Source organism: Lemur catta, chromosome 4 (assembly GCF_020740605.2).
Source record: "Lemur catta isolate mLemCat1 chromosome 4, mLemCat1.pri, whole genome shotgun sequence".
NCBI classification, from domain to species: Eukaryota; Metazoa; Chordata; class Mammalia; order Primates; family Lemuridae; genus Lemur; species Lemur catta.
In genome coordinates, this window is record NC_059131.1 from 71,446,826 (window position 1) to 71,472,919 (window position 26,094).

Genomic DNA, 26,094 nt, shown 5'->3' on the forward strand with positions numbered 1-26,094 from the left:
AGAGCCAGCTTGTAATTTGGGGGGATTGAAGAAAACACGAAAGGCTGAAAACGACAGCCCTTCAGACGAGACTCACAGGGACCGGGAGTGATATCATCCTTACACACCACCTCTAGTCCACAGGGTCTCTCCACTCAGAGGCTTTGAAGTCAGAAGACAATGGAGGGAATGGGTGACTGTGAGGAAAGAAGTGGCCCTCATGGGTAACCAGCACAAGGCCCATGCTCTCCCCACTACTATGCATGCATAGAAGAGCCACACCAGCTGGCTGCTCACACCCGTAATCCCAACACTTTGGGAGGCCAAGACAAGAGGACCACTTGAGGCTAGGAGTTCGAGACCAAACTGGCCAACACAGTGAGACCCTCATCTCTACAAAAAAAAAAAAAAATTAGCTGAGAGTGGTGGTTCATGCCTGTAATCCCAGTTACTAAAGAGGCTGAGGCAGGAGGGTCACTTGAGCCTAGGAGTTCAAGGCTGCAGTGAGCTATCCCATCACTGTACCCCAGTCTGGGTGACAGAACAAGACCCTGTTTCTAAAGAAAAAAAAAAAAAAGAAGAGCCATATCATGGACCAGGCATCTCCCTCCTATAGCACACACCCGGGATTACAGTGCCCAGGACAATATTCAGCCCATTCACAATGGGAAACATTTGTTTCTAGAACAAAAATCAAGAGCCGAGGCAGGGCATCCAATGTTAGGTAAGATGTTATTTTTGTATCAAACATTTCTCTAAGGGCAGCTCCAGGCTGGGTGAAGAGTGCATCTCACGTCTTCTCTGTCCTCTTTAAAAAGCCTTAAGGTGGCCAGGTGCAGTGGCTTATGCCTGTAATCCTAGCACTTTTGGGAGGCTAAGGAAGGAGGATCTCTTGAGGATGGGAGTTCGAGACCAGCCTGATAAAGAGCAAGACCCTCTCTCTACAAAAAAAAAAAATTGCAAAAATTAGCTGGTCATAGTGGCGCATGCCTGTAGTCCCAGCTACTCAGGAGGCTGAGGCAGGAGGATCACTTGAGCCCAGGAGTTTGAGGTTGCAGTGAGCTGTGATGAAGCCTCGGCACTCTAGGCCCAGGTGACAGAGTAAGACTCTGTCTCAAAAAAAAAAAAAAAGCCTCAAAATACTCATGAGCTGGAATCACACAATCCCCACAGGTTCAATCTCTCACTCCTCAGCTGAGAACCCCTCCTCCTGCACTGCTGCCTAGGCCATCTCAAGAGCCTACCTAGGTCCTCCCATCACACATGTCCATGCAATCTCCCCTTGAACTCAAAAAGATAAAACCACCATTTTCTTTGTCAGTTCTCCCTGGTCCCAAGGCCAAGCTCTAGGTCATTTTGTCCTCTGGCATCCTGGAGTTACTCTGCTATTGTGAAGGTGTTAGGAGAAGAGCACTACAGCCTGTGCTGCTTAATTGAGGCCCAAGGAGACAGCCCTGTGCCCAGCCAAGGTGACCCCCATTTCCTTCTGGGCTAAGCTAGCGGCTTTCCATCCCTGGAGAAGACATAGCAAGGTTTGATGGCCTTGAGGCTCAGGAAAAAAGGCCTGGAACTTCTCCCAAACCCACTCCTAGAAGAAAGGACACTGAGTCAAAAGCTCATGTTTGGTTCCATCAGCCATTTTAAGAATTTCCTTTTGGCTACAGAGGTCCATAGGAGAGCACAGAGTTCTAGGCCCTCCACGAGACTCTGGCCTGTAACCAATTTAATCGTGGGGCAGACAGGTGAGCAGCATGTAACCCCTTGTCAGATAAGGCAGTGGAATAAGGGTTGACACATAGAAGACAGCACTCAGGCTGCTCAAAGACAACAAACTCTTCTAGGCACAGATGATAAGGGTCTAATGCTCCCAGACTTGGAACACGAAAACAACAACTATTTCTTACTCATTAAGAGAAAGACACCAAATGTCCTCTTTGGGCAGTATTCAAGCTCGGGATATAAGAAGAAAGCTTCCCCATACTTTCAACATTCAAAGTGGAATTCCAAAATCATAATTATAAAACATGCAGCTAAGCAGGCTCTATTGAGTCCAGAAACATTTCCACGTGGTCAGACCACACGATAAATGTTGCTTTCAGTATCAAACCTGGAGCTGGCCAGTTTCACAGTTAATCCCAAGGCATCCATGATGTCTTCCAAGCTTCTATTGACTTGCACACAATCTTTCAGCCAAACTTGATGGAGGGCCTGAAATGATTTGATTAGGAAGGCCACGGACACACTAACAGACCTAAGACCCAGCCTAGAGAACGAAAGCTGGAGCAGTGAGCCAAAGCAGAAAACCCTCTCCCTAGGGCCACCAAATGAAGGCCAGTGAAACTAAGTTTGTTGTGCAGTCCCAGGCCCCAACTGAGAGGCATCCAAATGTCTTCTCCAGCTCAGGTTGCACACAGGACAATGAATGGAGTGAGAGAGGAAAGAGAGGCAGGGAAGAAGTTTTCATCCTGATTTCCAAAGAAAGCTCCTCAGGGTAAAAAGCAAAAACCAATGAATGGATTGCTGCAAGGTATGAGGCGTTATCAGTTTTCTATTCTTTGTGGATTTAAAAATGAAGCAGAAGGGTCCTCTGAGTCCAACAACAAGGCAGCCTGGGCCATGATATTCTGCTCTGCTCTGTGATTTTGGCATCACAAGTGCATAAATTCTCTCCATGCTTCTTTCCTCCCACGTGGAAGGACTGCAGGAAAAGGCACAACACAGCAGCATTGCCCTGGGGTGGGTGGCTTCCCAGACCAGAGTTAGATGTCCCCATGGATGACCATGTGAATTCAGGATCCCTGCATTCAAAGCTCCAGTGACAGAACACAGTCTCTGACCAGCTGCTGGAGACTAGAGAAGACCCATCAGGCTGTGTGCTCAGGCCAGCGCCTGTTTCTCCCACACCTCATGGGGGACAGTCTCGCAGGTGGTGGCAGCATGAGGGCTCAGTAGAAGCGCTTTCGGCTCTGTTCCTGCCATTTGTTGTAAAGTATGATACCAATGACAATGGCGAATACAGAAAACACCAGAGAGAAAAAGACGATGAGAAAGAGGGCTAGGCCACTCAGGGGCGGCAGTGGAGCTGTCACTGAGGAAGCAAGAGAGAACCAAGTCAGAAATGGAACCCACCCAGTACGAGGGGGATCAACTTATAGACTGTCCAGTTCTCAGTTTCTAACACCTGTTTCTGGGTAACCAGAGCTTAGACTTCCCCTTTCCACATTAAAAACAAAGCAGCCTTCCTGCTGCTCCTCTGTAACATGAAGACAAGTGAAAGGTGGGTGCAAGTGCTCTATATTCTTCAGAGAAAGAACGTAGAATGGGACTGCTTCGCTTGCTCTGCCCTGCATGCAAGTCACCTCAGACCCCATGCAGCACTGCAACCTCCTCCCCAGCCATGTGACCACTTCCCAGGATCCCCTGTGCTTACTCTCAGGCAACTTCATATTGTCCACTGAGGGTAAGAACACATCTCGATGCAGCTTCTCTTCTTCTGGGGTTCTTTCCACTGTCAGCTCAAACAATTTCAGGGAAATGACATCATGATTATCTAGAAAAAAAAGAAACAAAGATTACTTAAGCCACTTCAAAAAAAAGTATGTATTTTGGAGTTAGTATCTAAGTTTAAGCCCTGATCCACAGCTAACTAGAAGTGGCCTTGAAAAAATAATTGAAACCTCTCCATTTTCTCAACTAAATGTATGGAGATTGAGCCCAGGAGATCATGACCAGCCTGGGCAACACAGCAAGACCCCATCCCTAAATACTGCAAAAAGGCACAATGAAACTTTTGGCAGATGAAGGAAACATTCTATATCTTGATTATGATGGTGGCTACATAGGTGTAAGTATCTGTCAAAACTCTTAACTGGCTAGGCGTGGTTGCTCATGCCTATAATCCCAGCACTTTGGGAAGCTAAGGTAAGAGGATCACCTGACAACAGGAGTTCAAGATTAGCCTGGGCAATATAGTGAGACCCTGTCTCTACAAGCCCAGGAGTATGAGGGTGCAGTGAGCTATGATCATACCACTGTACTCAAGCCTGAGCACCAGAGCAAGACCCTATTTTTTAAGGAAAACAAAACAAAAGAACTCTTCAAACTGTATTCTGTTGTATAAAAAGCATAACACAATAGAGTTGATTTTTTTAAAAAATTAGCTGCTAGGGTTTAAAAATTCAGATTTCTAGCTTCTCTTGAAAACCTGGAAGATTGGGCTTCATGGAGCCCATATTTCCTTTTGGCAACAACGGCTGGAGCTGAGTAGCTGCTACCCATTTCAGATGGATAGTTGCCTTTCCATTTTGCCACAAGAAAATTCTGTTCCAAACTAACTTTATCCATAATAAATTAATCAAAAGAGCCAAAAGTTTAGTTCCTTATCTTTTCCCAAAAGACATTATGATTGGAGCTAAAGTCCATGGAGAGAATATTATAAAAAGCTATGAATCAGACATGAGTAGAAAGAGACACCAGAGGAGAAAGAAAAGTAAAAGAACTAGGTACTGTTAACGCCATGTAAATCAAGGAAGCAAGAGTTTCAGAGTAATCGGTTAAATGAGCTGAAGAGAGGACAAAGAGTGAGGACGAGAACAGAGCACTGTATATGGCAAGAAAACAGAAGTAACTTTCATGACAATAGTGTTAATAGCAAGGTAGAGACACAGGTCTAAGTGCAGCACAGTAAGGAGATGGATGGTTAGGAACAAAAGCACCTGTACACACGACACATTCAAAAGTCTGGGCAAAAGGACAGTCTAGGGGTCAGTCAAAAGAGGGACAGCAGAGTCAAGGAAAAGCTTTGCCAAGAGGAGGGGAATTGGGCACATTAGCAGGTGGGAAGAGAGGAGCCTAATAACAGAAAGGGGCTCGCAACAAAGGCTAGAAGAGCTGGCTGGATGAAGGGGCAAACACTGCTTTCTGTTAGCACCAACCAGCTCCTAGAGACAAGTGTACTAAGAAAGCCTGGGCCTGGGTTTCTTAAGAGGCCCAGATGTAAGAATGCATCCCGAATGCATCTCTTCCCTGAGCTCTGCTCTACCCTTTGAGAGGCTTGCCAAGGCCTGGATATTGAGAGGAGGCCTCAGTCAGGGAAAAACAAAGTATGCACATGGCAGTACCCGAGAGATCCCCAGTAATGGAGGAGGTGCCGAAGTAGTAGCCACGGGGCAGACGGACCCCAGGCACCTCAATGCAGTCCCTCCACTCATGCTTGCCATCGATGTCCATCATTATCTAGAATAAAAACAAGGGGTAAATCAGGGTCAGGCCACGGGAGCAGGAGCAGGACAGCCCATACTACCATCTGGTCCAGGACAGGACTCACCGTCAAATGCCTCTTGACATAGCGAATCACAAGGAAGGTGTCATAATGGAGATTGCGGACAATGGCTGTACAGCCCCCCAGCTCTGTAGGCCGCCCATCCCGCTCGTGATCATAGCTGAGGGAGCCGTTGTTCACCATGGCTGAGATGTAGGGGAATACCCGCTGAGAAGCAGGGAGGGAAAAGCAGAGACCATAAGGAAGAGCTCTTAGGAATGCCTATGCAAACAGCAACAGGAATTTTGCACACACAAGCTGAGCCCCTTACAGCAGATCAGACAACCACTCTGCCTCATCACTGGCAGCCCCTGAGAACCCACATTCAGATGGTCACTCAGGGAATACAGGCCCGGGGAGTGACTGAACTCCATACTTGCCTTCATGAATTCTCCTCGCTCCCAATCAGATGGGCCCGTAATGGTCCCAGTAAGACTCCAGAGTCTGACTTGAATCCTCCCAGAGATCACCTTTTGGCACTTATATACTGCCCAGTACTAGGGGTTTCCTTTTTATGTATATATACCTGTCTCCCCAGCTGCCACATAAGCTTCTTGAAGAAAAAAATCATTTATTATGCATCTTAGCACGTGTTCATTTAGCCCTCTCTCTTCCCCTCCAGGGTGAGTGTTTTGTACACAGCAGGTATTCTGAAAATACCTGTTTGAGCAGGGGAATCTTTCCATTCACAATAGTTGCTTTCAAATTCTAAAACTCTGTAAGCATATGATGCTACATGGATTAGGACTTAGAAAGAACACTGTTAAGCAGGGCTGTTGGATGGGCTTTTCTAGCCATAGTGACTGTTCTTAGCCAAAACACTTTCCAGCCCACTTAAACCTCCTCCACACATAACTTCTCCCAAAAATACTAATAAGAAGGCAAGGTTCTACCCCCACAGAGAGAAAACTGAAAGTTTCCCCATAACCCACTCATTTTCCCATCTACTTCAGAGGCTCCCTGTCTCCAATAGAGTTGCAGGAGCAAATTCTTCCTTAGAGATGATGAACTAACCATTCCAGAATGAGCCCAGTGCCAAGGCAGTGCAGAGAGGCAGGGTGATGAAAGGAGAAGGTAACATGAGGCATGCCACTCCTTTCATGAGCTCCCCACTGTCCTAGGAGGTCAACATGCAAGGTGGAGATGCAGTCAAGACCAGAGACTAGGGACTCCTGAGACAACAGCCACATGGACTTGAAACAACAACAGATATTGGATGGACATATGGAAATAAGGGATGGCCATGGTGGGTCAAGAACTGAATACCTGAACTCCTGGAGAATATCGCCTCTTCTGGGCCTGAGAGGGTCCAGCAGGTTATTATAAAAACAAGAGAGGGCACAGAAGACAAGAGACTAAGTCAGAAAGAAATAGCCATGGAAGAGCTATGACCCAGCTGTGATAGATGAACAAACCAACCTAAATCCCCAAACAGAATTTGAGGGTCCATTAGTGGCATTCAGCAAGTCCTTGAACCCCTCAAAATTATTTGCAGAACTATATACACAGGTACTTGTAAATTCTTCTGAGGAGGGGGTATATTACTGTCATCATTTTCTCAAAGGGGTCCCCTAGTAAGAACGTTCTAACCCATGGAGGGTCCTGAAGCTTTCCAAAGGAGTTTTATAAAACACACAGTGTTACGTTGTCCCGGCAGGCCCCACTTATGTCTCTGGAAGTCAGAAGGTTAGGCCACAAGTTTGTCTGTACCCAGACTACTGTATTTCTATAGCAAGGGGAGAGACAGGAGAGACAAACAGGGCTAAATTCTTCTAAATTCAAGGTGCCTTTTACTGCACTCAGGATCTCAAGATGTAGCTCTTGCCCAGAAGACAAAACTCCACCACTTGAGAGACTATGAAATCAACTCTAATCCAAAGGGATCATTTACCCTCTAATTGAGCCTTATGGACATATATTTTCAAATAATTGTTGTCATTCTACCCTACAGCACGTGGGCAAGGAAGAAGCTCCGTGGGAGCATTGCAGCATGACAGACTTAGAAATATGTTCCAGTCTTAAAGGTATATAACTTTGCTCCAGAAAAGAGATTCTGCACAAGCCCAGCTCAGCCCTCCCCCATGAGAAGGGTAGGCAACAGTGCAGAGCTCAAAGCTTTCTTTCCTGTAATACTCAATAAGCACCTATTATGATCCAGGCACTATTCCAGATGCTGAGGGTCCAATGGGCAACAAGACAGGTATCTGCTCTCATGGAGCTGACATTAGAGCATAAGATAAAAACAATAAACAAGTAAATAAAATTATTTGATAGTGATAAATGCTACGATGCAAACAAAATAGGTAATACAACAGAGACTGATGAGGGAACCTCTCTCTGGGGAGGCACATCTGAGCTGAAACCCAAGTAATTAGAGGGATTCCGCCAAAAGATCTGAGGGCATAAGCAGCATAAGGTTGGCATATTCAAGGAACTAGAAGACAGATGTGTCTGAAACACAGCTACTGAGGAAGAGGCTGATATGAGACAAGGCAGCAACCACAGCACATGGGGCCTCATGAGCTACAGTAAGGAGTCTGGGTGGGCCTCAGAGCAGCTCCCCAGCCATTCTTCTCTGATGCCACTGGCAGAATTCACATAGCATACAGAAAGATAGGAAATCAATCAGTGGATGATCAAATTGCCACAAAATTACTCTTCTACAACTATTCTATTACTTAGAACAAGGAATTGTGAGCACGTTAAACACTGAGAGAAAGCTCATAATTTCAGAGACAATGAAAGAAAAGAAGGTCTTAAAAATGCCCCAGGGAGTGCTGACAACTTGCTTCATTTATCACTTCCAGTAACCCTGATCGAAGTTTAGGTGCAACTTCTAAGATTGTGTCTATGACAGCAATCCTTAGGCTGAGGGTGCCTCACTTTTCCAAGGCTGGTATGGCCTCAGGATCACCTGCGGGAGCCTTTCAACTGCACATATCTATGGGTCCCTCAGTCAAAGAATCTCATTCAGTAGGTCTAGATGGGGGCACACGATTATGTATTTTTCAAAAGCACCACAGAAGACTGGAACGTGCAGCCAAATGTAAGAAGCACTGCACTAGACACACAGCCCCACAGCTTTACAGCTGGAATCTGTCTATTTCAGCAACACATGACTTGGCCTTCAATTTTTAAGCTCACATCAGTAGTAAGTCTTTAAATGCCATCTTATTTTCTATTCCTAGTCAGGAGTTCTTGAAATGTTTCTTGGATAGCCACTGATTTCACACAGCAATAAATTTTTTCCCCCCTGGAAAGCAGCAGCCTATATAGCTGGAATCAAAGGTTGAAGAATCACACTGATTCAGGCAAGGCGGTAGTTTCATTCCTAATTTAAGAGTCACCAGAAAGGAGGAACTCCCCACTTATTGTCCTAATGATTGTTGTTTGTAGGGTGGAGAAATGCTTTAACTTTTTGCACTACAAGTCCACTTTAAAAAAAAATTATTTTTAAAAGATCCTCTACATGATAATTCTACTTTCAGCATATCTTGATTGAGAAGATACCCATGAGCTTGTGGATTTATGGATTCTATGCCAAAATTCCACATGGCCTCTGTGATCAGAGACCTGGGTTCCATCTGCAGTTATGTCACTCATAGCTGTATAACTTTGGGTAGGTTACATCACCTCTTTGTGATTCTATTTCCTCATTGTAAACAGGGAAAATAACACACAGCTCAAAGGGTTAATTATGAAGATGAAATGAAATATGTAAAACATTTAGTGCAGTGTCTGACATTCAGGAGGGAGTCAATAAATGGTCAATTAATGACTAAGCTCATTAATTTCTAGATACATACATGTTCACATGTACTCATATAAACACAGAGCCAAACACACATCTCTTAGAGCAGTAATTCCCAGACCCCTGGCTGTCAGGGACCAGTAAAATTTTCAAAAGCATTTTGGAGTTTAATAAGTTTGGTTTCATTTTATTGCCCACTTACATACATTAAAATACAATAATGACAAAACAAACAATAATGACAAATGTCTAAAAATGACATTTTAACACAAAAAAATGAGAATTATATAATTTAACAATAAAACAATTGAATACATTTAGCACTTATGAAAAATCACTTCACTGTTCTGATTCTTGGACCAGTGAAAACCTTGTTACCAACCAATACAAGTTCATGAACTAGAATCTGGGAGCAGTGTTTTCCAACCCACATCATACTATAGTCTAGTAAGCTGACCATTTGTTTACTGGAACCAAGATGTGAAGAAAAGAAGGGTAGGAAAGGAGAAGAAGACAGAATGGAGCCACAACAGCTACTGCTGAGATGTTTATAAAATGTCCCTTAGGAATCCATTGATTGGTGTGAATAACAGCTAGCATTTACTGAGAGATTACTCTGTGCCAGGCACCATACTCAGTAATGGACATGTATGTATTCATTTAATTCCCACAACCCTATGAGGTGGTATTAGTACTCCTATTTCACAGGTAAGAAAACTTATCCAAAATAACACAGGTATTAAGTAGTGAAATTAGATTTGGAACCAAGCAGTCTGGCTCCAGAGCCCTGACTCAATTACTAAGCTACATTGCTCTCAATATCTATCAATATGGAAAAATCTTTCATATGTATTTATCAGGTGTCTAAACAGCATAGCATGTACCTTGAAACACAAAGAAATACTGTAGGCCGGGCGCAGTGGCTCAAGCCTGTAATCCTAGCCCTCTGGGAGGCCGAGGCGGGTGGATCGCTCGAGGTCAGGAGTTCGAGACCAGCCTGAGCGAGACCCCGTCTCTACTAAAAATAGAAATAAAAAAATCATCTGGACAACTAAAAACATATATAGAAAAAATTAGCCGGGCACAGTGGCGCATGCCTGTAGTCCCAGCTACTCGGGAGGCTGAGGCAGTAGGATCGCTTAAGCCCAGGAGTTTGAGGTGCTGTGAGCTAGACCGACGCCATGGCACTCACTCTAGCCCGGGCAACAAAGTGAGACTCTGTCTCAAAAAAAAAAAAGAAATACTGCAGAATAGTTCCAGATTAAGGGAGAGAAGAGACATAACAACTGAATCTGACAAAGGATCTGGGATTTTCTTTCCTTATAAAAGACATATTGGGACAACTGGCAAAATATGAATAAGGACTATAGATTAGATAGCAGTATTGTTATCAATGGTAAGTTCTTCACTTTCATCAAAGTGCTGTGGCTATATAAGGGAACTTTTTTTTTAGAAAAAGCCCACACTTAGTTAAGTATTTAAGATTAAGGGAGCATCATGAAGACAATTTACTCTTAGTGAGAAAAAACAGACACACATGTATGAGCACACACACAGATACATACACACATAAGTAAACACAGATATACACACACACAAGTAAAATAAAAGGACAACGCAAATGTAGTAAAACATTAACATTGTGGGGAATCTGGGTGAAGAACATCCCAGAATTCTTTGTCATGTCCTTATAACTTATCTATAAGTCTAAAACTATTATCAAAATTTTAAAAAGATTAATCTGAATCTAGTATTCACCATACTCTTAATTTTTCTACATCTGACGATTTTAAAATTAAAAAAAGCTTTTAAAAACAGTATGTAAAATATGATACAACATTCTGTTTTTAAAAAGGGTGTCTGTACAGTTTTTTCAGGCTTTTCTGCTTTCTCTATCATTAGCTTTAATATAAAAATAACGAACAAAAAAATGCCTTCTACTAGATGCTATTAGATGTGAAGCATCTCCCACCACACCTCCACTTCACCCTCCCTTGGATCACTGGTGGAATACACTCACTGCCACTTCCACAGATAGACTTGTCAGACTTGCAAACCTTTATAAACTGCTGGTCCTACAGTAATCTTCATCTAACCCTTTATGCAGAAATCTGAATAAAGAGGACACAGGTTAACTCAGCAATCTGCATCCTAGTCAGAGTGGATCATAAGATCAGTGAGATTCTTATCACATCATTGGGCAGCCTGAGAAGCCGTCCATTCCATAAGCCCCCAGGCTACCACTAACCTGTGCTAGTGACTCTGTCCCCAGGTCTCACAGCTCCTCAACTGGCAGACATGGAAAAATGGCACTTCCAGGCCTGAATGACCTTCACATACTTGAACAAAATCACAATCTCTTAAGAAACTCATGGAATTATTTTAATTTCATTTATCTTAGTTTGTGACTCCACTGGAACAAACCCAAATCAATCTGAAGACTTCAACAAAGAGTACTCCAAACTCAGGAGACTTTGAATTTGAGGTGTGCCTCAAACATTGATGTTCATAACCCACCCACCTAGATTACAAGTACCAAATTTTAGAATATAGTCTAATATGTAAATCTTAATTTCACTGCTGTCCATTATTTTAATAGTATGTGAATACTTCTTGTTAACGAAAAGAGCTATCAATTCTATAGAACGGGGGATCTTGTTTACAGTTCTACTTTTGGAAGTCCATGAACCTAAAATTATACATGAGCATCTATGTGTATGTGAATCTTTCTGTGGGCCCAACACGTTCATCAGATTCTCAAGAGTCAAAACCCAAAGAAAAGTAAAGAACTAACCCAGAGTCAAGTATCTTCTGGAGCATTGGCTCTTGCTTTCTTCATCCTCTCTCCCTCTTTCACTGTCTCAGAAAAGAAACATTATTTTCTCCTTGCTGTCATCCAATACTAGCATACATACATTTCCATACTTCCCTCAAAAATCAGTTCTCCCCAGTCAAGCTCAGCCTCAATGCCAAATCACATTTAAAGAGCATGCCAATCCTCCCTAGGCCTGGATTCCAAAAAAGTCTGTCTTAGAAAACACTGTTCCACCTAGGACTAAAAAAAAAAAAAAGCATAAAAAAACCCTGAGAACTTAAGAACTCGTGGAGTTCCTTTAATAATGTGAAGATGCTCTCTACCAACAGTAAAGAGACCATGTTGAGATCAGTGTCTTCATCAAGATAAAAACTTGAGGGAATGTGTTTTTAAACTGGATGGCACATAATCCATCTAGAATGTGTAAAAAAATTACCAAAGTATAAAAATTTAAAAATTTTTAAAATTAAAAAAAAAAAACCTGGATGGCACAGTATTGTTAATTTTCTTCCAGTTTAAAGGACGAAAAACAATTATCATGTTAAAAAATATACATATGGGGAGCCTGGGGCAGTGGTGTGTACCCGTAGTCCCAGCTACTTGGGAGGCTGAGGTGGGAGGACTGCTTGAGCCCAGAAGGTTGAGTCTAGCCTGGGCAACACAGCAAGACCCCAGCTCTAAAAAAAAAAACAAAAAAAAAACTAAAATATAAGGAGTGCCTCAAACAAAACTTCCAAGTTGGCTTGATCTAAGAAGATCAGAGAGCTCTTCTCTCTACTCTCCAACTGTTTCTGCCTCCCCAGAGTGAGGCCCACATGTCTCACAGAGAAGGATAAAGGCCAAACCTGCCAAGGATTGCATGTCAACATTCGCATTCCAAGAAGGCCTCTTGTCATTATAGTCTGATTTCAACGGAAAGACATTTACACTCCAAGATTGCTACTGAGTTCCCTGCAACTTTTCACCAACATCTGGGTTCAAGTGCAAAACTGATGATCATAAGCTGATGACTTCATAGTGCCAAGAAGAGACAACCAGGTCATCTTTTAATCAACATTTTAAAAATAACAGCAATACTAAGATATAATTCAAATACCACATAACTCACCTAAAGTGTATAATCCAACAGCTTTCAGTGTATTCAGAGTTACGATTACGATTACCACAATCAATTTTAGAACATTTTCATAACCCCAAAAAGATACCCCATGCCCACTAGTAGTCACTCTCCCCATCTCCACACCACAATGACCAGCCCTAGACAACCACTAATCTACTGTCTCTATAGATTTGCCTATTCTGGACATTTCATATGCATGGGATCATACCATGTGTAGGTCTTTTGTGACTGGCTTCTTTCACTTAGCATGTTTTCAAGGGTCATCCCTGTTGGAGCACACATCAATACTTCCTTTTTTATTTATGGCTCATGTTCCATTGTGTGAATATATCACATTTTGTTTACCCATTTATCATTTGATGGACATTTGAGTTGTATCCACTTTTTGCCTATCATGAATAATGCCGCTATGAACATTCACATAACAGTTTTTATGTAGATATACGGTTTGTGCAGATACATGTTGTCATTCTTCTTGGGTATACACCTACAGGTAGAATTGCTAGATCATATAAACTGTTTAACCATTTGAAGAAATGTCAAACTGTTTTCCACAGAAACTATACATTTTACATTCTCACCACCAGAGTATGAGGGTTCCAATTAGTCCACAGCCTTATCAAAACTTATCTTTTTTATTTTAGCCATCCTAGTGGGTGTGCAGTGGTATCTCATTGTGGTTTTGATTTACATTTCCCTTATGACTAACAACGTTGAGCACCTTTTCATATGTTTTTTTGGCTATTTGTGTATCTTCTTTGGGGAAACATCTATTTAGATCCTTTGCCCAATTTCAATTGGGTTGTCTTATTGAGCTGTAATAGTTCTTCAAATATTCTAAAAACAAGTCCCTAATTAGATATGTTTGCATTACATTTTCTCCCATTCTGTGTGCTGTCTTTTCATTTTCTTGATGTCTTATGAAGCTTGTAAGTTTTTAATTTTGATGAAGTTCAATTTATCTTTTTTATATATATTTTTTTAAAGGGGTGGAGGGTTGTGAGGAGGGGCGTTCAGTTGCCTTGTTTTGTTTTTTTTTTTTTTGGTTGTTGTTGAGACAGAGTATCACTCTCCCACCCTGGGTAGAATGTAGTGATGTCATCGTAGCTCACTGAACCTCCAACTCCTGGGCCCAAGTGATCCTTTCCTTCTGCCTCAGCCTCTTGGGTAGCTGGGACTACAGGCAGGCACTGCAATGCTGGCTGGGTCTTTTTTCTTTCTTTTTGGTAGAGACAGGGTCTCACTCTTGCTCAGGCTTGTCTCGAACTCCTGAGCTCAAGCAGTCCTCCTGCCTCCGTCTCCCAGAGTACTAGGATTACAGGCATGGGCCACTGCACCTGGCCCAATTTATCTATTTTTCTTTTGTTGCTTTTGCTTTTGGTGTCATATCTAACAACTGCCTAATACAAAGTGATGAAGAATTAACCCTATGTTTTCTTCTAAGGGTTTTATAGTTTTAATTTTTACCTTTAGGTCATTGATTGATTTTAAGTTAAATTTTGTGTATGGTGTGAAATAGGAAATAACTTCTTTATTTTACATGTGGATAACCATTTGTCCTGGAACTATTTGTTGAAAAGATGGTTCTTTCCCCATCAAATTGTCTTGGCACCCTTGTAAAAAATCAATTGATTAAATGTGAGGGTTTATTTTTAGATTCTCAGTTCTATTCCATTGACCTATATGTCTATCCTTATGCCAGGATATATACTGTCTTTATTACTGTAGATTTGTAGTAAGTTTTGAAATCAGAAAGTTAAGTCCTCCAATTTCACTCATCTTTTTCAAGATTATTTTGGTTATTCTGGGTCCCTTGAATTTCCATATGAATTTTAGGTTCAGCTTCTGAATTTCTGCAAAGAAGCCAGCTGAGCTTTTGTGTTAAACTTGTAAATCAATATGGGAGGCCGGGCGCAGTGGCTCACGCCTGTAATCCTAGCACTCTGGGAGGATGAGGCAGGTGGATCACTTGAGGTCAGGAGTTCGATACCAGCCTGAGCAAGAGCGTGACCCCATCTCTACTAAAAATAGAAAGAAATTAGTGGGCCAATTAAAAATATATAGAAAAAATTAGCTGGGCATGGTGGTGCATGCCTGTAGTCCCAGCTACTCAGGAGGCTGAGGCAGAAGGATTGCTTGAGTCCAGGAGTTTGAGGTTGCTGTGAGCTAGGCTGATGCCACGGCACTCTAGCCTGGGCAACAGAGTGAGACTCTGTCTCAAAAAAAAAACAACAACAACAACAAAAAAAACAATGTGGGGAGTACTGCCATCTTAACAATAACACGTCTTCCAATCCATGCCTTACGATGTCTTTCCATTTACTTAGGTCTTCTTTAATTTCTTCCAACAACGTTTTGTAGTCATCAATTTTTTTTGTTAAATTTATTTCTAAGTATTTTATTCTTTTTGATGATAGTATAAATGGAATTATATTGTTATTTCATCTCCACATTGTTCATTGCAAGTGTACAGAAATAAAATTGAAATTTATTATGTATATTGATCTTGTATCTTGCAACCTTGCTGAATTCATTTGTTAGTATTAATAACAGCTTTATTGTGGACTCTTTAGGATTTTCTATATCCTCTTTTTTTTTTTTTTTTTTGAGACAGAGTCTTACCCTATTGTCCTGAGTAGAGTGCTGTGGCATCAGCCTGGCTCATAGCAACCTCAAACTCCTGGGCTTAAGTGATCCTCCTGCCTCAGCCTCCCAAATAACTGGGACTACAGGTGCGTGCCACAACACCCAACTCATTTTTTCTATTTTTAGTAGAGACAGGGTCTCACTCTTGCTCAGGTTGGTCTCGAACTCCTGAGCTCAAACCATCGGCCTGCCTCGGCCTCCCAGAGTGCTAGGATTACAGGCGTGAGCCATCTTGCCTGGACAAGATTTTCTATATCCTGTCATCCACAGATAGAAATAGTTTTACTTCCTACTTTCCAACCTGGATGTCTTTTATATCATTTTCATGTCTAACTGTCCTGGCTAGAACCTCTAGTACAATGTTAAACAGAAGTGGAGAAAGTGGAAATCCCTATCCTATTTCTGATCTTAGGAGGAAAGAATCCAGTCTTTTATCATTAAACAGGATGTTAGCTATAGGTTTTTCATAGATGCCCTTTATTAGATTGAGGAAATTCCCTTCTATTTCTAATTTGACTGTTGTTATCATACAGAGCTATTGAATTTTGTCAAATACTTTTTCTGTATCGAGACAATCATAAGGTTTTTGTCCTTTAGTCTGCTAATAACGTATTAATGTTCAATGTAAAACCAAACTTGAATTCTTGGGATAAATATACTGTCATGGTGTATAATCCTTTATGCTGCTGGATCTGGTACACTAGTATTCTGTTGAGGATTTTTATGCCTATATTCGTAAGAGATACTGGTCTATACTTTTCTTGTTATGTCTTTGTCTGGCTTTGGTATCAGGATAATATTGGCTTCATAGAATGAGTTAGCATCCCCTCCTGTTTTTTGGAAGGGTTTAAGAGAAACTGGGATTAATTTTACTTGATATGTTAAATAAAATTCACCAGTGAAGCCACCTGAGCCTGGGCTTTTCAAGAGTCATTTTTTATTACTAAGTCAATCTCTTTACTTGTTATAGGTCTATCCAGATCTTCTATTTCTTAATTATCATTTTAATAACTATTTACAATCTGGTAACCTCACTGTGGCATGATAGTAACTTGTATTCCCAAATGTCGAAATTCTTAATTTACTTATCTAAACTACAATTGCTATCCTGCTGATGGGAAAGCTGAGGATCTGTATCTTTGATTACTCTCTCCTGATTTTAGAATGCCAAGCCTAAACTCCACTTATACACTGAGTTCTCTTAGACCCTTCTCAGATGAATTACTGGTAGCTATTATTTTTCCAATATTTCATCATGAACAAACATGGTAGAAAGTAAGTTGAGCAACAGAGTCACGTGCATTATGGTGACAAGGAAACAAGAAGCCAGAGAAATGTTTTTACCACTACTTTGAGGAATCTGATGAATTGTTCCAACACCCTCCTGCTGTTCCTTGTCCTTGTCTAGCACATCTTCTACACACATACCACAGTCATTTGCAAGTTTTCAAAAGGTACAATATTTGTCACCTTTCTTCTTGTATGCTCCAAATAATAAAGTAAAATAATAAGACTGGAGTCTCTGGACTCCAGTGGTCAGACCCACCACCTGTGTGACACTACCAAGTTCTGTAACCTTCCTGCATGCACTTGGGTTTCATACCTGTAAAGTAGAGATAATAATAATACCTATCCTAAAGGGTTGTTATGACAAGTAAATAATGCATGTAAAGGTGCTTAGAAGAATGCCTGGCACCTTTATGTATGATATCAAATTAAACCATACCACTGACAAAATACATTTGATTTTACCCTCTAAGATGGTTCTAGGTTGTCGGTATGCAGAAAGGAAGACACTTTCTACATTCTCTGGACTGAATATAAGCTATAAGAACTGTAGCTGCATACAAGACCACATGAAAATAATAAATGTCTCCATTTTCTTTTTTGTTTTTTGAAACAGAGTCTCACTCTGTTGCCCTGGGTAGACTGCTGTACAGTGCCATCATCATAGCTCACTGCAACCTCAAACTCCTGGGCTCAGCGATCCTTCTGCCTCAGCCTCCCAAGTAGCTGGGACTATAGGTGCATGCCACAACACCCAACTAATTTTTCTGTTTTTAGTAGAGGCAGGGTCTTGCTCTTGTTCAAGCTGGTCTCAATTCCTGAGCTCAAGCAATCCTCCTGCCTCGGCCTCCCAGAGTGCTAGGATTACAGGCATGAGCCACCGCGCCTGGACTAAATGTCTCCATTTTCAAGAAAGAAGTCACCCTAGCAGAAGAAGGCAACAGCCTCTACAATCAGGTAGACCTATGTATCATCTTATATTGGTTATTATCTTGAACAAGACACTTAAGTTCTCTAAGCCTCTGTTTATTCATTGACAAAATGGGGAAAATAATACTGACAGTATTTGCAAAGAACCTGGCACATAACAGTCACCCAGTAAACAGGAACTGCTTTTATTTTTTTTTAATTTAGTTTTTTAAGGAAACAAGGACCTGATGTTAATCCAGGGGTTCTCTGCATCCTGGCTATACATGTGAATCACCTAGAGAGCTTTGAAAAAATAAAGCTGCCTAGACTGTACCTCAGACAAACCAAATCAGGGGTTCAGGGGTTCAGGGGTTCAGGCCTAGATGTCAACATTTTTAAAAGCTCTCTAGGTAACTGCAATGTGCAGGTGGAGGTGAGAACCACAATAACTAGTCAGAAAAGAAGTCCCAATTTTTACCATCTGAAACTAACTTTTTTGGTTAACATCTACTCACCCTACAAAACCAACCCATCAGGTCTACCCTCTCAAATCAGAACTACCACTATCTCATGGTGAAATGGAAGCTAAGAGAGTCTGAACAATTTATTTCTGGGAGAAACAGAGAACCAGGTTTAAAATTCTCACCAAGTCCTAAAGCCAACATCTCTTACTCAGATGCATTTCTACCTACCAGTATATCCTCAGCATGACTGGCAAATCTAGATGACCTTCTCTTCATTAAACTCCTTTAATGCACTCACCCCCTCAGAATCAAGTCCAGACTCCCCAATAGGAACACAACCCTTCAAAACCCAGCCCCACGTGGTACATGGTGAGGGAAAGTCAAATATATTATTCAGACTGCATTGGTGCTAGTTTAAATAGCCAAGCCACCAACAACCCAAGAAGACACTGCTCAGTCTCAGTGGTTAGCTAATGTGCTCAAGAGGGAACGGTGTTAATACTACAGGATGCAACATGGCAAGACTCTTGGCCCTGCTTTTCTTTCTAGCCTTATCTCTCTCTGATCCTCCTTTATTTCCTCCTCATCATCCTCTCTCACCTTAGCAGCACCTTAAGATATGCTTTTCCCTCTGCATGGAACACTGGTTCTTTACCCTGCAGACCTCAATGTAAATGTCACCTCCTGGAAGAAGTCCTCCCCAGCCACATCTATCACCACTGCCCCACTCCAGGTTAGATGCTCCTGCTGTGTCCTCCCCTAGCGCCTCAGAGTTCCCCCATCAGCATTCTCAGTGCTACTGAGTGCAGGGACACTGCTGTTCTTGCTCATTAATTCCCAGGGTCTGGCACCTAGGAAGTGCTAGATGTATGTGGAATAAAGAGGAGCCCAGAAGGAACATGAAGAAGCCACTCTAACTGACCTACAACAAAAGGTTATTCTCCTAATCTCAGGTCTCACATTTTACCTCCTATAAACTGAGCTCTGTGAGAAATGTTAACAACTGTTGAAACTTGGTGTTAACATATACACCGATCATTCTACTATTCTTCCAATGTTTAAGTTAGAAACTTCCTAATAAACCTTTGGGGGAAAAATTAAGTAACCTCTGCCTCCATTCCTAATCTTATCTTCCTTGCTAAATATTATTTAGCTATTGGATACCCAGCAACAACCTGTCATGATAATTTTCTCACTATCTGATGGTAGTGCCATAGGATAGCAAGTACAAATCTGTTACCAATATAAGAAAGTACTAAAGAACACTTAGAGTCAGCTAATAAAAAGCAAGAACATTTGCCAACCACCAGATACTAGGTTCCAACAAAATGCTGGGATTTCATCAATTTCCTCCTTTTTTTTAAGAGACAGGATCTTGCTATGTTGCCCAGGTTAGACTCAATCCTCCTGACTCAGCCTCCCAAGCAGCTTAGAATACAGGCGCATGCCACAGCACCCAGCTATAATTTTCTTATAATTATAGCCTTTCCTATAAGTGAGGAGAACTGCTGTTCAGGCCTGAGAAGAGGATGAAAAAGATGCTGTAAAGGGTGAGCAGGCTATAGAAGAAAGCACAGTGGTGATCGATTAAAAGTCAGGGGAGCTGAGTTACATAAATTCAGCTTACTCTGGTGCTGGTCTAGCAGCCAAAGCACCAAACAGTCAAGCATGCTCAATTCCAGTGGCTACTTAATGTGCACAAGACAGAGTATTATTAACACACACAAAAAAGCCCCTGTTCACAATAGCTATTTCTAAAGGGCTGTGCAATCATAAACAGTACTCTCTAGAAAAAATACTGAAAAGGACATTAACTTTTGAAGTTCAACAGATGAAGAACCCCTCACTTCCTATCCCCTCTGTTCCCTCCTGTACAACATTCCTGAAGCAAAGAACTGTGATGTCAGTGCAGCTGACCTAAGCTCTGACACTTGCCATTACCTCTTGCTGCTTCTCCTCATTGGGGTAGGTGTCTATAAACACTCCCAGCCCCACAAATTTGTCCATGTTTCCAAAGACAGGCCCTAGAGAGAGAGAACAGATGATGAACAATGAAATAAAGCCAAGAGTTGATAAAGGAAATACATATCACTATGATGGAGAAAAAAGTGAAATTCAAATGACTCCCAGGCCACTCTTGAGATGAGGAAACATACGTAAAAGTACCCAGCAAAGTGCATGGCCTGTAACAAGAGCCCAGTAAATATCTATAGTTGTTTGTTGCTGAAGGCAAGGGAAAGAGAGAAGGCCACTGCACCCTTATTTAGCACTATGGTAGCTCCTTGATACAAACTGGTTGCTAAGGTGCCCCTACAGAATTCTGCTTCACAAACACTTGGTGAAGACTATGCCCCCAAGAGAGAACTGAATTCCCAAGTTCTACTTCTTGTTGCAAAAGAGATCAGGTCAAATCAGGTTGAGGCTGCCATCTATGTGGAGCAATGGCTCCTACACAACAAGGAAAAATAGATAACTCTTCTCTGACTCAGCAGTGCTGAGATCATTCACTGTACATAACCAGAAGAAATCATCAGTGTTCAGGAGAACCTGTGCTTTCAACCAGCCAACAGGCCAGGTGGTTTCACAGGGAAACTCAGAAAGAATTAAGAAGCAAGGAATCACCCCAGAATGAGTCAAGTTTAGCTGCTTGTTGAGACTCGGACCCCATTCTAGAGACTAGACAGGCCACTGTTCATCCACAGACATCAAGTGAGAGGGAAAACTGCTGGAGTTGTGCAGAAGAAAGCTTTTCAAAAAGAGGGCACGTGAAAAGGCAGGCCCATCACATCCATGCAAGAGCAACCCAGGGTCCCAATACCTGGCTGCATCCGATCCTTTGTGTACCAGATTGCCAAGCCATCCCCATGCAGATTCTTCTTCCCTTGTCCATGGATTTTGAAGTGCACCTGCAACTCCCAGTCTCTCAGGAAACACGGCTAAAATGAGAAAAACATTGGAATCAATGAGGAGTATGAAATACAAAAGACCTTGTCAGCAATCTACAGACTTGGAAAACATAAATGCAGGCAATACTAGATAATAAGGACTAAAACTAAAATCTAAGCCTTGCTAAGTGTTCACATCATAAAATTAAATGGATTGAGACATTCAACTGTTCAAAAGACTTAATATGAAAAGTGAATAAACCTCCTGATTATCTTCCAACATATCCCAGCAGGATAGTACTCCAAAGTTGGAAAAGACAAGAGTATGTCAAGCCAGACTCCTGTGATCCTACATCCACCCAGCAAAGTATCTCAGCCTATAGAATACAAATGGCTCAATTAATACTCGTTTGCAACTTAGGATCACCCCTCAGACAGAAAGTCTAAAAAGCTTGGATTTAAAGAAAGGTCAAAGCCTCAATGATTATAACTGAACAAGAAAAGCCAAGTCATTATGCAACGGTTTCCAGGAATAATTAGCAGATGCTATAAACAACTCTAATTAGCTAGACTGGGCCCTCTGCCAGGCTGAGGGGCAAGCCAGAATTCCCACAAGAAGGGCAGGTTACAGTCCCCCAGACCCTTAAGCCCATGGCCGAGAAGCATCAGTGCACCAGAGGAGAACAACATCTCCACCACAGGGCAGCATCTGGCAGGAAAACATTAAGGATGTGGGTACTAATGAAACTCCTGTTTTTCTTTTTTGAATTGTGTGTCAAAACCTTGCAAAAATGGAGGAGGCAAGTGGAAGGTTAAGTGCTCTAAGTAGCTGAGCAGTTTCAAGGAGAAACTAGAGTGGGTATTTGGTTTAGGAAGGTTTCTGGTTAAAAGTCCACTATGAAGAAAGAAGGGAAGGAGGAACAGATAGACTAGCTGAGTTCAGCCAAAGGCTCTCCAAATAGATCGTTCTGACTCTTGAGCAACATATTGCTAGATCATTTTCAGTTTTCATTTTTAATTTCTGGGATATTTTCCAAAAGTGTTAGTATTATGAGTACATAGTCAAAATGAAAGAAGGCTGGGTACTTATGCATTCGCCAAGCAGCTCTGAAATCTCCAGTTGCTTACCCTACTCCAGTCCCTGTCTTGTTATTTTGGGCTTTTGTCTCTCTGTTGTTTCATTTAGATTTCAGGGCAAGAATGAAATTTAGTGGCAGGAAGCTCCTCTGTGGCCAATAGGCAGGTATTATGTCCCTGGGAAGAGGACAGGGCCAGAGAAGCTCGCACTAAGCCAAGAGGTGTCTACTACTGATTCTAAGCCTCTTGTAACACAATACTATACAGTTTTACTCAGGGCTATGGCTAACAGTGGTTCTGAAACTTTGCTGTACATTGGATTCACCTACGGAGCTTTTTAAAATCCCAGTGGCCAGGCTACACCCTATTTCAACTAAATCAGAATCACTGGGGTGGGACTCAGGCATCTACTCCAATGGATAGTCACATTTGAGAACCACTGATCAAACAAATGCATCCTATTCAAATAACTCAGAAACAAGTCCATGGCTCATTCTTATAGCCAGATTACAGTGACTATAGGTATTAGAGAATCTGAAAAAGGGGAGAACTAGGTGCTAGACTAGAATTGCTGCTAAAAGAGTTACACAGAGACAGAAAGCTAGCAAGACAGCAGCAAAGTATGAAGCCTTGAACATAATCATTTAATAACCTATAAGAGCCCCCAAAATGAAACTTATAACAAGTGTAATAACATAACAACCCATATTTCTGTTAACCATTTCAACTTTCCACAGCATTTTCATGTCTATTGTCTCATTTTATTCTCACAACAAACCTAGTGGGCAAGTAAAACAAGAATGAAGCTCATTTGACAGATGGAGAAACTGAAAACTAAGAGGTTAAATAACCTGCCTGGCCTCACAGTGGGACAGTGACAAAGCAGGATCTAGAACCCAAGTCTTTCAGCTGCCCTTTAACACTTCTATCTGAAGAAAATGCTCTGCACTCTGTCCAAAAACAAGCTCAGCACTACAATCTGGGTTAAGGGGCCAGCTTGTGCAGATAGCTCACATAGAAACTTCTCTTACCCCTGTGCTCCTTTAGAATTCTCTGACACAGAAAATGAATTGGGAAAAGAAGTAGTTCTCTTTTCTGCGGTTCACTTATCTACAGCTTATGAGAAACATCATGTAAAAGTAAGTTCTTAGCCTATGAGAGCCCAAAAGAAAGTATCAAAGGATGTCAAGATCATCCCCAAAAGTGGTCGTAAAAGATTCAGAAAGAGCCCTGGAAACTAAAAAGAAAGCATCATCTTACACTTGTACAAAATCACAGTGCAGCCACACCAGGAATACTGCATTCACTTCTTGTCGCCATACCTCAAGGAAGACAACGTAGCTAGAAAAGGTCCAGAGAAGGACAAATAAAATGACCAATGGGTCAGAGTGGCTTTCACATGAAAATAAAATTTTAAATTAGACTCTTAAAACTGAAATAATAAGGGGAGGATACTGTAATGAAGTTTGGGATAAATTTCAGAGTAGTCTCCTACTTTGCAAAGCAAAGTAATTAAACAGAGTTATTAAACCCCAAGAAGTAGTACTGTTAGGTCAATCAGGAACTAAAGACTTTTCAGAAAACAGATTCAAAATGAATTACTTGCTATAATTAGGGCAATGGAGAGCATTTGCCTAAGTATCTGATTTCTTTATTATGACAGTCACCATAATCTTGGAAATAAAGATCCTTGATATCCACAGAAGACAGAATACTGGGGATAGACACTAAAATTAAGTCAATATGCCACTGCTGAACTTTTTAGGACTTTTTGGGTCACCAGCACAGGAGGGAGAAAGATTCTTACCACCCGATTCCACAAGGCACCCTGTTTACTTTGCATATCCGGGGTAAGGCGGATATACTGGGTCATCACCATAGCATTGCCCATCAGATTCCACAGTGAGGAACCGCCTGTGCCCACACCTATGGGGAAGAAGCAGATAAGTTCATACTCTTCAACACCAACCAGTTCAGAAAACACCACAGAGCCTCTGAAAGCTGGAGCCATCATCTTTTTTTCCCTTTCATGTCACTCATCTTGTCTTCTGTCACTCATAAACTTTAAATCCTTACCATTTCTACAGCTTTCTTCACAAGGCCCTTCTCAAGTGAAGGCCCCCAAAGCACATCAGAGCTATCGCTTTATGCACACCCCAGTAACCTCAGCTCAGATCCACCCTTCCCATTTTATATGTGAGTAAACTTTAATACCATGAAGAAAAAAAAACTTCCCCAGTTATACCAAAAAGAGTTTGCCCCTCAGGCCTCTGGGGCTTAATCACATTCTTTCTTTAAACAATCCTTCAAGTGTGAAGCTACTTCTTTCTCCCTGTCCCCTCAGACTATAAATTCCTAGAAAAGTGAAAACTGTGTGTCTGTATAACCTATAGTGTTAGCAAACAGACCAACACACAGGAGGCACTCCATGCTAAGTGAATAAATGATTATCCTTAGTAGTAGTTTATATAGCTCTTGTACTTTGCATTGTTTACTGTCCCCCTATCTATGCCTCAGTGGGGAAAAGGACCGTGTTAGTTAAGCCATTTGCACTGATTTGTACTTTTTGTAGCTAACTGTATCAATTTTCGGGTCATAAGCTGTGTTTAGGGGTCTATGGACCGTAAATAGAGCAAAACTAACCAGAATCTTTCATTATCAATAGGGCTCCTATACTGGAGAGGAACACGTATTCTACCTGGCAACAGAATTTTATCTTCTTTCTCACTCCGGACAAGTTCTACCCCTGTTCTTCCTCTTGCTTTATCTCTAGCACATCCACAGGTCCATCCCGAGACCGGACCATTGTAGCGGCGCTCAATCATTCCTCACCATTCTCAGTTCTCTCCCCTTCCCACATTCCCGTCCAACTTCCAGCTCCCCTTCGTCTGGGCCTTCCGCTAGTGACATACAATAGCTCAGCCTCTAGCTGCTGGAAACTTCGAGAGCTTGGGGAGGGGAGCAAGGGAGAGCTCACCCCTGCCTTTCGGACCTGTGGCTCGCAAACGCGGAGGGAGTCCCGTGGGCCGTCACCCACCACCATCAGTTTCCTCGGGGCCACGAAACCTTTCGCCGCCCCAGCCTCTACCGAAGAGCTCAGGCCCCGAATCCCTCCCCCTGCACGACCACCTCGCCCCGGGCGCCTCACCCTGGTAGGGCTTCGACAGCGAGTGCTCCCTTTTCAAGTACTCGAACGTTTGACCCGCCCCGACTTGCCGTGGCCCCTGCCCAGACCCCAACAAAAGGAGAAGGAGCAACATCCTGGAACAATCCCGAGCCGACAAACGTCGCCGCCACCGCTGCCACCTCCCAGAGAGTCCCAGAATCACCGCCATCTTTCCCACTCCTGTCCCTTCTTCAAAAGCCCGCCCCGTTGCCCAACCCATTGGCTCGTAGAACCACCTGCCCCAGAACCCATTGGCTCTCGTCAAGTCCCCGCCCCGCAGGTGAGCCTATCACCAATTGGCTGGCTTGAGTATCAGTTACCTTGCCAACCCAGATAAGGGGCGTGGCCGAATACCCCGACTCCTTTATTTGCACTTGTCCTGCGTTCCCCTGGGCCTGCTGGGATATGTAGTCATTTCCATTTTGTTTCTGTGTTCTAAAGGAAATTTAAAGAGATAAAACGATTCCTCTGGCCGAAGCAAACGTTCTATCCTCTGCTGTAGTACCCGTCTGACTGAAAAGATAAGTATATAAATCCACAAAGTATTAGTAGTTGAAAAACTATCAAATTTATAAAAGACTTGAACAGCACTATAACCAACTTGACCTGATGACACTGTAGAAACTCCACCCAACAACAGCGGAAGACACATTCTCTTCAAGTGCAAATGACACG

At 42.2% G+C, this 26,094-nt stretch overlaps 1 protein-coding gene across 3 annotated transcripts; it reads right to left on the reverse strand.

The window, feature by feature from the left end:
• Positions 1 to 1,600: 1,600 nt before the first annotated feature.
• LMAN2L (lectin, mannose binding 2 like) lies at positions 1,601 to 25,634 on the reverse strand. 3 transcript variants are annotated; one of them, XM_045550145.1, is made up of 9 exons: positions 25,402 to 25,619; positions 24,061 to 24,179; positions 21,110 to 21,227; positions 20,233 to 20,315; positions 6,566 to 6,598; positions 5,306 to 5,467; positions 5,100 to 5,214; positions 3,410 to 3,529; positions 1,601 to 3,067 (listed from the first exon to the last, which is right to left on the reverse strand). In XM_045550145.1, exons 1-9 carry the CDS (start codon positions 25,586 to 25,588, stop codon positions 2,925 to 2,927), a joined length of 1,080 nt encoding a protein of 359 aa, XP_045406101.1. In that variant the 5' UTR covers positions 25,589 to 25,619; the 3' UTR covers positions 1,601 to 2,924. The 3 variants fall into 3 exon arrangements, with proteins under 3 accessions (XP_045406101.1, XP_045406102.1, XP_045406103.1); XM_045550146.1 differs by lacking the exon at positions 6,566 to 6,598 and having other exon boundaries at positions 25,402 to 25,634; XM_045550147.1 differs by lacking the exons at positions 6,566 to 6,598; positions 20,233 to 20,315; positions 25,402 to 25,619 and adding an exon at positions 23,514 to 23,594 and having other exon boundaries at positions 24,061 to 24,145.
• Positions 25,635 to 26,094: the final 460 nt, after the last annotated feature.

Bases quoted from the DNA above. Each gene is read 5' to 3' on its own strand.
- LMAN2L (XM_045550145.1), bottom strand. From the start codon at position 25,588: ATGGCGGTGATTCTGGGACTCTCTGGGAGGTGGCAGCGGTGGCGGCGA. The intron at 24,180-25,401 runs GTGAGGCGCCCG...TCTTCCCCATAG, and splicing joins GCTGTCGAAGCCCTACCAGG to GTGTGGGCACAGGCGGTTCC. The intron at 20,316-21,109 runs GTATTGGGACCC...CTCTCTCTCTAG, and splicing joins AAAGGATCGGATGCAGCCAG to GGCCTGTCTTTGGAAACATG.